Source organism: Cimex lectularius, unplaced genomic scaffold, assembly GCF_000648675.2.
Source record: "Cimex lectularius strain Harlan isolate CLEC.00 unplaced genomic scaffold, Clec_2.1 scaffold159, whole genome shotgun sequence".
Taxonomy (NCBI): domain Eukaryota; kingdom Metazoa; phylum Arthropoda; class Insecta; order Hemiptera; family Cimicidae; genus Cimex; species Cimex lectularius.
Genome location: NW_019392864.1, coordinates 775,721 through 790,271, shown reverse-complemented (window position 1 = coordinate 790,271; position 14,551 = coordinate 775,721). Strand labels below are relative to the sequence as shown.

The 14,551-nt window shown below is 33.7% G+C and overlaps 1 protein-coding gene across 1 annotated transcript; it reads left to right on the top strand.

Annotated features, from left to right (window-relative positions):
* The first annotated feature begins 2,835 nt into the window (after positions 1 to 2,835).
* LOC106672535 lies at positions 2,836 to 13,890 on the top strand. Its single transcript, XM_024228842.1, has 4 exons — positions 2,836 to 3,169; positions 5,993 to 6,058; positions 6,480 to 6,901; positions 12,548 to 13,890. The coding sequence occupies exons 1-4, from the start codon at positions 3,118 to 3,120 to the stop codon at positions 13,520 to 13,522; spliced, it is 1,515 nt and encodes a 504-aa protein (XP_024084610.1). The 5' UTR covers positions 2,836 to 3,117; the 3' UTR covers positions 13,523 to 13,890.
* The last annotated feature ends 661 nt before the right edge of the window (positions 13,891 to 14,551 follow it).

Below are 14,551 nucleotides of genomic sequence, written 5' to 3'. Positions count from 1 at the left end.
ATTATGTACTGAGCCTTCCTTATTATTTCCATACCTCGTAAAAGTGCTCAGCTGCCTTAAAGATTTTGATAGACGCTTCCAAACAAAACAAACAAGATATGTTTATGAAAGCAAAAACCTTGACACTAACAGAAGGCCTTATCACGGTACACAGATCGAAAATACTGAAATCAGTAGAACATGGAGTCAGTCAAAGACTCAAATTTTGACCCAGTTAAAACCTCTAAGCCCTAATCGATTTTTCTAGTTGACATCCATAGGATTCTATGCATAATAAATAAATAAAAAAGGTTCAAAGTTGCACAGATTCTCAGACAGCCAAGCAGTACTAATGGTTTTAGACAATCAAAGCCCAACATCTCAACCAGGAATAACAAATCTCTCTCTCACACACACACATACACATACACAGTAGGCAAGAATTAGGGATAATATTAGGGCTTTAAAAAATAGCCCAACCATTTACCACCGAAAAAATTGAGAAAGAGCCCGACTCAGTCATGAAATTGCAGAAATCATAATAACTAACAAAGCTTTGGTGCGGAAACGATTGCAGAGATTAACGCCTAAAAATTGAACGAAGAGGAACCGCGGAAAGTGAACTAACCTAAACAAATGAATCTTCATTAATACTGAACTTACTTGTTTACTTGGATATGGAATACAACACGGTCAATTCCACAATAGAACTTTTAGATCCCAATGAAAGCAAGGTGGAAGAAAGGTCACCAGTGACCTGTGATAATGATGACGATTATGAATACTAGGAAGTGGGTTTTTGTTCCGCAATCACTGCAGGTTTCTGTCTTATTGTACTTTTCCTAGTTCCTTAATTCAGTCCAATCAACTCGATCCTTTTCCTAAGGAGTGCTAAGTCACTGACGCTACTATAATTCCTTTTCCTGGGTTTTCCTTGTATCCCATGTTATGTGTCAATAGAGAGGTTGGTTCGCATTCGAAGATGATGTGGGTGGCTTTTTCTTCCTCCTCATAGTATAACCTACAAATAGGGTCATCATTGAATATATCCATATCATGTAGATGTTTTCTCAGATAACTGTGACCTGTAGTCTTATCATCTGAGTTTAGCCCTATAACTGTAGCAATGAACACGCCAGTCTTGGTGAGGGTTGTTTTAGCATAAGCTTAATGTGTCTAGCAGGTCTAGAGTTTATTCACTTCTCATTGCCCTTTTTGGATTTCTATGTTTGTTTTTGTCATCCCAAGAATAGGTCTTTTACACATCCTCCTCTGGTTAAGGTCTGCCTTTTCGTTACCCAATATTGTGTCCTGGTACACAAGATATAATCAGGTTGTTGTGTTTCCCCAGGTTTTGGAGATTTTGGATGCATTCACTAACTAATTTTGGAGTTTTTTTTACATTTTCATGCTTTATTAGCTGCTCGGCTACCGTATGATTATTTGTCAGTGTAATCCCTATTAAGATTTTCTAAGGTACAATCGATGATGGCATGTATTTCACTTGACATACCAAGGTGCACTACCCTGTGGAAAATGTACGACTTGACATACAACCTCGTCTCACGCCTGCATCCACATCGAAAAATCCGAGATGCCTTCCAAGCCCGTCAATAGCCTAATTTCTTCTTTTCAGCGCTCCTTCTCGTATCTCCTCATTCAGTGTTGTTTCGAACAGAAGTACTATGATTTTCTAAAACATTACCACCCGATTTTGTCCCGCCGATGAACCGTTCGTCAAATCTTCACGCAATGAAAGAGGAACTTGCATAATTGGTGCAATTTGAATTATTTGATATTCAGAAATACGAGATTAGATTAGACTATATTATGTGGGAGCTGGCCTCTTGAGGACCACGGCCAGTATTGGTCTATTGTGCATCTCCATTTTTTTTTTATCTAGAGCTACTAGTTAAGCTTAAGTCTTTTTACCAGATTCTTCTTCTTGGCAATATCTGCACGGGTTTGTTTCTGCCACTCCTAGATTAGTAGTTCTGCGGTTAGTTTCTACGATGGTCCTTTGATAGACTGTTTAGCATGCCGTTGTCCCGAACTACCTTCCCATTGAACGGAGGACTTATTATTAATCCATTGCCTAATTGATCCGCGTTTTAGGCTGTGGTAAAAGAGTTCAGGGCCAAGGTGTCCTCATTGAACTTTCCTTGGCCAGTTTATCGGGTTCTTCGTTGCCCCTCTGGCCCCCTGCAGGTACCTGCCCAGGTACCCAGACAAAGGTAATTTTGTTCCCCAATGTCTGACCGGCCTCTAATGCAGAGAAATACTAGGCTTAAAAATTTATAAATATCTCTAAACTTAATTTAATTTTATAATTATTATTTTTTATTCTCCTTCTAAAACAATACAATAATAATTCGAAGAATGATAATTCATAGTACATACTTCAGATTTGTGTCCGTGTGTAATTGAATCTATAGAATTTGTGCAGAACCAACAACCTACATTAATAAAAACTTCAGATTCGTTGTCAAATTTATATAGAATTAGAAAAAATAATTTTAGAAATATTCGTTGTCACATGTCGATATAACATAATTAGAAGTAGAATAAGATTATTTTAGGGAATGAGACGAACTGCGAAACGAATCATTCATTCATGAACGCGTATTTAATCATGAAGTGTGCATAATGCAAGATCTCTCAAAATGAAACGAAACGACAAAAAAAAATTAATTTTCTCTGCAGTTTCGTTCCGATTTATTATTACTTTTAGAATGACGTGTAGTTTGTCAGCGAAAAGATAACGTCCCACAAAAGAGATAATTTATTGTTGACGTCACATTCCCAATGATTATGATTCCGGTTATATTGAAAGTAATATTTGCCCCTTTCCTTTCGGCCGATATCTGTTCGCAAGAAGTTTTGTCGGCTCATTGTTCCAGCCGGGAGTCCAGGAGACGATTGCAATTTGTCTAAGAGGCTGACAACCGGCGGCGAAAACCCCCCTTTCTTTACATCTTCTGGATGCTGCGACGTTCCGTTTGGCCGTGAACGTGAAATTGTAATGGCAGATCAAAACAATCATTAGCCGAGGCAAACATCGATTTCAAAGGAAGTGATAAGGAAAGGCTGATATCGGAATCCAGAGCTCAGTCCTACGTCAACGTTTGGTAAAGCAAGATGAAACTCCTGCCATTAATACTCGCAGCATCAATTTTCGTCCTTTCCACATGTAAGTAACAGGCATTTTAAACAACAGGATATAGGTTTTTTTTTTTTTGACATACTACGCCCACTCCCTTAAAATGGAACTATTCCAAACGGCAAACAATTTTCTAGTCGGAGATTATCTGATTCTTCATTCATTGATCTGTTTTATCTCTTTATGGACGACGAGCTGAAATTAGATAAACGCTGTTTAAACTAGGATATGAGGACTCTAGTAGACCCACCTTTTCGAATTCAATTCAATATTCCGAAACAGTTATTTCTATCGACCATTCATTAAAGACGTATAAATGGTAGTTTGAAACCTATTTTACATTTTAATAAGCTCTTTTTGATTTTAATAACTTTTTAAAAATGAACTCAAGTAATCCAGTTTTAAATGTCAGATTCCATTATTAGAAATTAGCTATTAGGTAATGAAAATGGCGAGAAACTAGGATATTTCTTTGAGCCCCTTTCTCCCCAATTTTCTATAAAACCTCTCTATAACTTGTCTAGAGTCTGGAAATTTTCTATAAAATTCCTTTTCATGAAATCTAGAAATATTTCCGATGAAAAACTGTATGACAGGTCTTAAATATTCTCTCTAAAATTCCATCTTCCGCAAATTAGAAACTAGTAGTAGTATAGTTTTTATTATTTGCAATATGCATATACAAACATTGGCATATGACATAATTTATGCTTTCTATAGATTCTACCCTTCTATAGACTTTACCTTGTGACCATAATGATCGTTCGAGGAGAGTTGGGGAGTCAAGTTTTCAGATTAATTACAAGAATAACATTTTCTTTAAATTAGAAACTATTTTCTACAAAATTACCTTTTGGACAAACTAGAAAATATTTTCGCTCGAAAACGATGAAACCGATCTTTACGCGTTGTTTGTAAAAGTTCATTATCGCAAATTAGATGCTAACTGTCTGAAGTCTGGACATTGACTATGAAATTCCTTTTTATGCAAGCCACAATTTATTTGCGATAAAAAAAAATGTCAGACAGGATTTAAGATATTCTCTCTAAAAGTCCATTTTCCCAAAATTTGAAGTTAATTGTTTAAGTCTGAACATTTTCTATGAAATTTCCTTTTAAACAGATTAAAAAATATTAGCGATGAAAAACTATCAGACAGGACTTAATATATTCTCTCTAAAAATTTATTTGCCCCAAATTAGAAGGTAATTGTATAAAGTCTGGACATCTTCTATTAAATTTTCTTTTATACGAAAAAATTTGCGATGAAAAACTGAGAGGATTTTTGACGTTGTCCCAAAACGTTCGTTTTCCGCAAATTAGAAGCTAATTGATTAAAGTCTACATATTTACTTTTAAATTCCTTTTTAAGCAAGCTATAATTTATTTGCGATGAAAAACTGTCAGAGCGAACTTTTGACATTGTCCCAAAACGTACGTTTTCCGCAAATTAGAAGCTAATTGATTAAAGTCTACAGATTTACTTTTAAATTCCTTTTTAAGCAAGCTATAATTTATTTGCGATGAAAAACTGTCAGAGCGAACTTTTGACATTGTCCCAAAACGTACGTTTTCCGCAAATTAGAAGCTAATTGATTAAAGTCTACAGATTTACTTTTAAATTCCTTTTTATGCAAGCTACAATTTATTTACGATGAAAAACTGTCAGAGAGGAATTTTGACGTTGTTCCAAAACATTCTTTTTCCGTAAACTAAAAGCAGATTGATTAATGGAAACCTATTTATTTTTAAATTCCGTTTTATGCAAGGTACAATTTATTTGCGATGAAAAACTGACAGAGAGGACTTTTGACGTTGTCCCAAAACGTCCATTTTCCGTAAATTAAAAGCTAATTGATTAAAGTCCACCTATTCGCCTTTAAATTTCCTTTTTATGCAAGCTACAATTTATTTGCGATGAAAAATCATCAGAGAGAACTTTGGAAGAAGTCCAAAGCCTCCATTTTCCTCAAAATAGAAGCAAATTGTTTTAAATCTGGACATTTTCGATAAAATTCCCTTGTATCCAAATTAGAAAATATTTGCGATGAAAAAATGTCAGAGAAAATATTGGACGTAGTCCCGCAAATTAAAAGCAAATAGTTCACAATCTGAACATTTTCTGTAAAATTCCCTTTAATGAAAATTAGAAAATAATTGCGATGACACAATGTCAGAGAAAACATTGGATGTAGTCCCAAAACGTATATTTTCCTCAAACTAGATACTAATTGCTTAAAGTACGGATACTTTCTTTTAAATTCCCATTTATGCACACTAGAAAAAATTTCGATTAAAAGCTAATGGTGAAAGTTAATTGTTTTAGTGCAAACTAAAAAATATTGTTGATGAAAAACTGTCAGTCAATTTTAGATGTTGTCGATTGCATTTCATTATCCGCAAATTAAAAGCTAATTGCCTAAGTCGTGAACCTTTGAACTATAAAATTTCCTTTAATGTCAATAAGGAAAAAGATTGTTAAAAAAACCCATTGATAGGATTTAAAACTCTGTCCCTAAAAGTCCATTTTCCCCAATGTATGTTGCTCATTTTTAAGGAGTAGAACCAACAAAATTTCGGATCTGGACTTGAGAAAACTTGCGTTTTTCCTTTTAGATATATTTTCAACCATGAAGCTTTCAACGATCCTTCATTTTCTTGTATCCTGACGTGAAAATCACATATCGTTTTAGCCGGATCTTCTTTTATTCTGTTAGTGTTGCTCCAAATGGATTGTATTTTCACCTCATATATGCTTTATATATTACTCATATATTACTAAACATACCTGATAACTAAAAAAATGTAACTTTCACCTTCGAAAATCGTTCATACAACACTATATGCATTCAGGTGATGAAAATGTGGAAACTACTACAACCGACGTCTACTCGACGGGCAGCACATTCACCAGCGAAGGTACCACCAGGATTGTATTTTCACCTCATTTACACTTTATACAATTAATAATAGAAATGTATCCTTCTTACCTTTTGTTGGCAGAAACATTTCATAATATTCTTTGCTGATTTTAAGTTATAAATGACGCGCGTATCAATGGGTTCAATGAACCCTGGGATAATAGAAAATCGTTGGGATTTACTATTGTAAATTTGTATTTTAGAATATCAAAATGAATAGTTTTTCAAAAATTATCTACCTCTGAAATTTAGTTTTGGCTGTCATTGATGGTATTGGTTTGAAACAATTTTTATAGATCAGCACAGAAAGTAATTTTTTTTTTTTGGGGGGGGGGATTATATTACTAAACATACCTGATAACTAAAAAAATGTAACTTTCACCTTCGAAAATCGTTCATACAACACTATATGCATTCAGGTGATGAAAATGTGGAAAATACTACTACAACCGACGTCTACTCGACGGGCAGTACATTCACCAGCGAAGGTACCACCACGACCGAAGAGACATACAGTACGACACAACAGTGGAGTACACTGGCCAGCGAAAGCACGACACATCTCAGCACGACGGTCGAGACCACGGACGAAGCGGACAATTCCGTCGTGGACACAGAAATGGAAGATATGAGGCTGAGCGAAATGATCCGCAACGTCATCGCGACGTACAAGGAACAAGGGACGGTCATTATACCGGGAATAGACATACCCGATCCTATGACCCTTCCAGACAAGGAAATGGTCATCGGACCGACTCCGACCTCTTTTTACAACATGACCGCGCACGGTCTTTCAGACTTCACTGTCGATCACATCAACACAAACTTGGACAAAATGCAGGTACTTCATGTTTACCTTTATTTCAGGTTTAAGTACTTTATAAGTTAGTATAATTGTATTTATCCTAAACGGAATAATCTTGAAAAGCACTTTTGTAACACCGATCAGAAGAAATTTGACCTGACCTTATTCAATAGAAGAAATTTTATCTATGATTTTAGAACTTTCACTTGCATTTTAATTTGCAGTTAGTTCTTTATGCTCCTATCTTTAGAATATGTCAGCCGAAAAACAGAAAATCCAAGGTAATAATTCAATAAAAAACAGAAGATTTCGTCAGATCGGTATGACCAAATAAATAATAGGTTAAAATGGTCAATTGATACCATCAATAAAGTCTTTTGCCTTGAAAAGACCTCAGTTGTAGTTTTTTTTTCTTTTACGATGTTTCGCAACAGCAGGGGTCATATAAACAATAACAAATAATGCAGGGCCGCTGGATTCGAACCCGGGACCTTTACCTTACAGTGATGAGCGCCGTGTCAACGCCTAAACTGTTGCGGCCACCGACGCCCCCTCAGTTGTAGTTCTTTCAAAAGTCCTTTATTTCATTTATGACAGAAATGATTTATAGATAGATAAATTAATTGAAGATATATATAAATTCAGCGTGACAATAATAAATTTATTCTAAATTTACACAGGTTATTTTTATTTATTCTATGTTAAAAAATTTAAAATGACTTGGGTATTATGAAAATGCGAATTGAGTTCTTTTAGGTATAGAAATGTTTAGATCAATTTTTCCCTTTTTTAATTTCCGTGCACAATAAATCAATATATTTTCACTCCAATTTTCCTCTTTTCAATTTTTAATTGGGACATCTTAAGGGGGGAGTTAAGATTGTTTAATAAATTAATATATATTTCATATTAAATTTCATGAGATTGTATGGAGTAGTCTTATTTTATTTTTTCTGTAATGTAATAAAGCTTTTGTCATCAATACTGATGATACTTTTCCCTTCGCTTAAAAGCTTGATTTTCCCATGAAGAACGGTTTTTTCAAAGAGGTGAGATTTAATCACACTCCTGAAAAAATTCCTAGGATCCTAGCATTCGAAAGCTTACTAAATAAACAGATTTTTGGGGAAGTTTTACCAAAGCGATTTTTTGAAATTTGCCAAAGATCTCCCAGTGTTTAAATTTGGTAGATTCGTCCCAGCGAAAGGTTTTTCAGTTGGATGAAAGGTTTCAATGGAGGAGTCGTTCAGTGTGCAATTTAACTTAGATTTTTTAAAAAACCAATTCAATTTTGATGAAAAATGCATTAAAAAGGAATCAATTTGAAGTTAAAAAAAAGGTTAATTTGTTGCGAAAAAAAAATTTGAAGGTAAAAAGGTTAATTTGATGCGAAAAAGTATTAATTTGAAGATATGAAAAAATTAATAAACGCAAAAAAGGGGTTAATTTTGATTTTTAAAAAGGATTAATTGGAAAGTACAAAAGGTTAATTTATTTTTTTTTTTAAATAATTCGAAGGTAAAAAGGTTAACTTGATGTGAAGGTATAAAAAAATTTATATCAACGGAAAAAAGGGTTAATTTCATTTTAAAAAAAGAATTAATTGAAAGGTAAAAATGTTAATTTATTGCAAAAAAGATTAATTTGAAAGGTAAAGAAAGGTTAATTCAACCCAAAACAGGTTAATTTTATGCCTCAAAAGAATTAATTTGAAAGTAAAAAACGGTTAAGTTAACGCGAAAAATGGTTAATTTGACGCGAAAAACGATTAATTTTAGAGTAAAAGAAGATTAATTCAACGCAAAAATTAATTTGACGTAAAAAGCTGTGTAATCTAGTATCGAAGAGTGATGGATCTTAATCAAAAGCAATATATTGCCAAGCTCATAAATTTATTATGCAAGCCATAATATTGAATACTGTACGTAGATGTTTTAGTTAACCGTTTAAACAGTTAAAAATTTAAATATTTTATTTAAAAATATTTTAAAAACATTAAGGCTGATATCAATAACGCCATCTATAAGAATAATTCATTTCAATTAAACCTTACATAAAACCTTACAAAACCTTACATAAAAAGAGTAATTAATCGAAAGAAGTAATTTGGTTAATAGACCACTAAATATAATAGATTTATAAGAATAATATTATAATTAATTTTTATCTCAACCAAGTTCTTAAATAGAAAGAATAATTAATTGAAAGAAGTAACTTGGTCAATTGACCACTAAAACTTAAATGGATTCATAATATTAATCTTCAAATATTGTTGTTAATCTTATTGGTCCATAGGAAAATATGGTCGAAAATGAGAATATGGAAAAATTTCACCTGAACATTAATATTTTGATCAACAATCGAAACAAAATATCTTAAGAAAAAATTTCAAAAAAATCTAAAATGTTACCTACAACCTTAAAAATTGAAAATTGTTCTGAATAAATGATTATTTAACGTGATAATATTTTTTTAAATTCGTGAAACTGTACAAAATTGGTCGAAAATTGCAATGCATTTTTAATAAATTGTAGAAGCATTGTAATTTGCCGATAAAATTGCCAATTAAATACAAGCTGTACAAAACAATTAATTAATGTGTGAACAGCTATGTGAAATAGAAATTAAATACTCTCTGGAAGATTTTCACGCTCGATCAATTTTCAATAATATTTATCGTTACTAAAATAGTCTGCCATTACATAAAAGCACGTACGGCTAAATAATAGGTCAACATGTATCTCATGAAAATTCAAATAAAATTTAAATTCGTTATGCAATCCCGCGTGACTATTTGTCAATTTGTCTTCCTCGTTTATAGTTTTTGTTCTATTTATTTGAACTACTATTTAATAGCACGTACAATCCAACTGCGACGCTAACCAGATTTAGCGGACGAGTAGAGAGAGAGAGAGAGAGAGAGAGAGAGGAAGAAAAATATAAATGAATAGAACATCATCCGAATAAGTCCAATGACGGCAATATCGTTCCTTCTTACTTTGTAAAAAATAATCTCTTCTTTGATAATGGGATACCCACGTCAGCTCGTTCAACGTAAAGGATTTCCATTCTGATTTTGGGCCGTCGGATGACACTAGTTTTAGTCCTTTCGGCAATAATTTTTATTTTAATGGCTAAAAAATTTAACAATTTCAGGCTTTTCGACAGAACGCTAAAAAGTAAATAAATTGTATTTAAAACAAATCAACTATGTATTTGTTGATAGTGTCCATCCTAATTTTGTGGAACTCCATAATATGTTGATGGGTAGGAAATCAACTATGATTTAACTATGGCAACATTTACAATTATAATTTTACAGCATTGCGCATCATTTACAGATTTCTGTCAAATCTTATCACAGATTGCAAGACCTGTGAACCTTGTAGAAAAAGACATATTTCACCACATTTAATCATTCGTTTGTTTACTATCTTTCTGAAAAGAAACGTTAGAAATGTAAATTGTAATAAACTGTAAAGCCTGTTTCTCTTTTGGTATGTACAATATTTTTGGACTAAAGAGTGTAAATGTGTTGTAAAAAATTTACAATTGGATCTGATGTTTTCGCCATCTTCAGTGTGCCTCTTTTGGGGAAGATAGACAGACCAGAATAGTAGGAAATGGCCAAATTACAGTTAATCACCGCAGACGCCAAGAGGAACATTACATTATACAACATGCATTGATGGCATAATAGATCATACTAGATTACATCATAAACCACAAAGTGACAGACTTGAATTCCTTATACAAAAACATATAATTCACAGCAGGAATAGAAAACTACAATACTAAAAAATTACAAAAAATACAAGAAGGCTCAGAACCGTGCCATTAAAATACATGACAGATAGAGTAAAAACGGTACCACTGAGAAAAGAGAAATACAAGAACCAACTAAAAGCATAAAATCGGTATACGACACAAACACTATCAACAAAATAATAAATGAAACACATAAAACCATACTAAATGGGCCATTGTCACATACATATCGCAAATCTATCGAACTAATTTGAAATTAAAACAGCACTGAAAACCACACAACATTGACAAAACCAACCTTCACAAAATTGCCGTATACTCCATAAACACGCGAATGCTAAAAGGAATACATAGTACAGCCAGGAAGAAAAATAAAAGAGAGATGGATGCAGAGGTTCATCTCATACAAAAAACATCATGAACCCTCAGACAAGCTAGAAACTACTGGTACAAAAAGGACAGAAAATGAACTCCAAAACTTGGAAGAATTTGAAATATGCAAACACAAAATATTTAATACTACCCACACCCACGACCTTATAAAAGAGACACTACTTAATACAATTACGCAGATAGATGTTGGCGAAATGGTTTGTTTTTCCGATGTTTAGACATGGTTTTCTGTTTTTCCTACGGTCTTCTAGGAAAAGTCATTGATTATTTTTTCCGGTTTCTCCGTTATTTTCTGATTGTATTTCTTCTTTCCAATTATTTTCCTAACGTTTTTTCGTTGTTTGCCTATAAATTTCACGACTTTTTCTGCTGCTCTCCTGTTGGTTTTTCGTCGTTGTTCTGTTCAACTGTTGTTATTTTCTCTTTCTTTCCCAATTTCATTTCTGCTCGTTGCCTGTTGTGTTTTTTGCTGTCATCTCGTGACTTTCTTGTTGTTTGTCCTGTTTTCTTTTGATTTCTCGTTTTTCCCTATTGGGTTTCCGACGTTATCTCGTCGTTTTCACATTATATCCCGTTATTTTCCCCTTTCTTTCTCATTGATAATCTACCATTAGCCTGTGTTTTTCCGTGGCTTGTTGTCTGTTCTTTTGTGTTCCACTGTTTTCCGTAGTATTTTGTCGCTACTAATTCACACTTTTTCCGTTGTTTAGACAATGTTTTTCTGTATTTCCTACTTTTTTTCCATTTGATTCCCATTAATTGTTTAATTGTTATTATCTTGTGTTCCTGCTTTTCCGTAGTTTTCCTAACGTTTTTCTGTTGTACTGTCATTATTTGCCCGCTCTTTCCAAAGTTCTTTTTTTTTTTTTTTTGGTTGTCAGTTATCGTGTGGCTTTTACATTATTTCCCGTTGCTTTTCACTGTTTTTAGTTTGATTTCTCGTGTGCTATATCCTGCTGCTTTTCTACTGTTTTCCTTTGTCTTTACGTTGTATTATCGTTGTTTGTTGGCGTATTTTATGCATTTATTTATTTTGTTTTAATTGCTGGTCTTGTACTTTTTCCATAAGACCTTGATTTTCTCCATTCCCTATGGTTTTCTATTTTTTCTTCCATTTAATTCCCCCTGTTTTTCACTATTTTTATCTTGTGTTCCTGGTTTCCCGTTGTTTTCCTATAATCTTTTCGTTGTTTCTATTTTGTTCCTTTATTATTTTTCCTGCTCTTTCCCCATTTCCTGTATTGTATCATTACATTATTTCCCTTTTTTTTTTTCTAATTTTTTCGGTTGTTTTTCCCTGTTTTGATCTGTCATTCCCACCATTAATATGGCGAGAATCCAAAACGAACGGAAACAGACAGACCGACCCAGAGAGGACTTTCAGACAGGAAAAAACTTCACGAAATACTTAATTTACTTTATTTAAAAATAATTGAAACTTGGTTTCTTGTTCAGATTCAAATATAAATATTATACAAATAGAAAACCGTCAAGATAAATCCACATTTCTTTTTGTTTTAGGTGTACGTCGCTGTCCATATGAAAAGGATGATAATCCTGGGGAATTATACGCTCAACGCTTTCTTTTTAAAGTCTAAAGGGCCTTTTAACGTGACGCTGTTTGATGTAGAAACGAGTGGAGCTGTGGCGTTGTCCAGGGACGAAGACGGTCATCTGTTCGCAAACGAATCTCAGCTGGACATGACGTTCAAGGATACTCACGTGGATTTCAAAAACGTGGGAATGCTGGGACACATCATACAAGCCGCCGTGGGCTCTGTCGCCCCTATGCTCTTCGACGGTGTCAAACCGTCTCTCTTGAACGAGATCAACACCAAGGTCCGAAAAGACGTCAATAAAAAATTAAAAGTGATCGGTGAAAAACTGTTGACGAACAAGACGGAAGAACCTTTGCAGATAGCTCTCGAGGAAGCGCGCAACTACGTGAAGAATAAAGGTTACGACCCGTACAACATTAAGGATTATGTCATCAGGCACAACAAATTAGTGGGCAACGTCTCTCATTTCGTGTTGTACGGCCTGTCCGACTTCCATAAAGTCGGCGACATCAACCTTTCCATGGATAAAGGGACTGTGCAGATGGGAATCCACCTCGTGTCCTTTGCGCTGAAAGGGAAGTGCAAGTTTACAGTCGGCATCGGGAAATACTGGGAAAAGTCGATATACACCAATTTTACAGTCGACCACCTACAAATCCGCATATACGTTAACCAATCATTGGATATGACCCAACATCCAGTATTAGAGGATCTCGATTTGAACGTGGGGAAAGTGAAAATTCATATGGAAGGTATTGGATATTTCGACGGGTTGATCATAGTCCTGGTCAATACCCTACCCGACCTCATTCGTCATATCATAGTCGACGCTATCGAAGAACCATTAAAATACAAAGTACAAGAAATACTCAATCGAGTCGATATGCAAGAAGTGGTCAACAAAACTCTTCCACTAGTAGACAACCTAGGCTTATGATTCCCTTTGACCCAAGTAAAAGTAATATATATTTATTGCTAGAAGGTTTATATGTATGTGTAAGTTGTTTTACTTATAATTTTTTACTGTTACTATTTATTTGTGGCACTAAAGTAAAGTAGAGTGTAAAGTGGAGTAATACCAAAGCGTAAACTAGCAATCTCGTGCATCCAGTCCTAAAATAAACCTCAACTAGTGTCCATTCATCATTTTACCCCAAAAACATTATTTTGCCCCAAAAAACTCAACCAATTTTATTTGTCAATGTCTCAAAATATGACATAATTTCATCCCTTCACTTATTCACGAAGCCTTTAATAAAGGTAATATTTGTAGAATCAAAAAATAAAATCTGAACTGAAAATCGATTACATTTTTTTAACCCTGTAAGTTCCAATGTATTTATAAATAAATAAAAAAAGATTTTAAAATAAATGTACCAATGTGCCATCAAAATGTGAAGGTAATATAATATTGATAGATAGATTCTTTTGATTACAATAATGTACAATTAAGATAAAAACAAGTTTATAGACATATGTGGTGATTAGTGACCGTTAATCGATAATTATTCAGAAATCGTGAGATGCGGTCTGGTGTGATATAGGTTTCAGAAAAACATTTTCTTTATCGTGCCAACGTTTCGATCTTTATTGAGATCATCTTCAGGGCTGAAAGTGTTTGTCTTTCCCCACGGGCGTNTCTCAATAAAGATCGAAACGTTGGCACGATAAAGAAAATGTTTTTCTGAAACCTACATCACACCAGACCGCATCTCACGATTTCTGAATAATTAATTTATAGACATAGATTAAATCTGCCCAGATATCGTTGGAAAAGGAAAGAAGAAAAATAGAAACGGATAGTTATATTTAGCGTAATAAATTTGAATTTCAAAGCAAAAAACTGAAAATTAACGCCATGCTCCTAATAAAATCAAAAGAAAAAGTTATGAGAAATAGAACAATGAATGTAATTTATTCGTATGAATGGAGGGTCTCATCCTCAATTACCCCGAGACTAATCGAT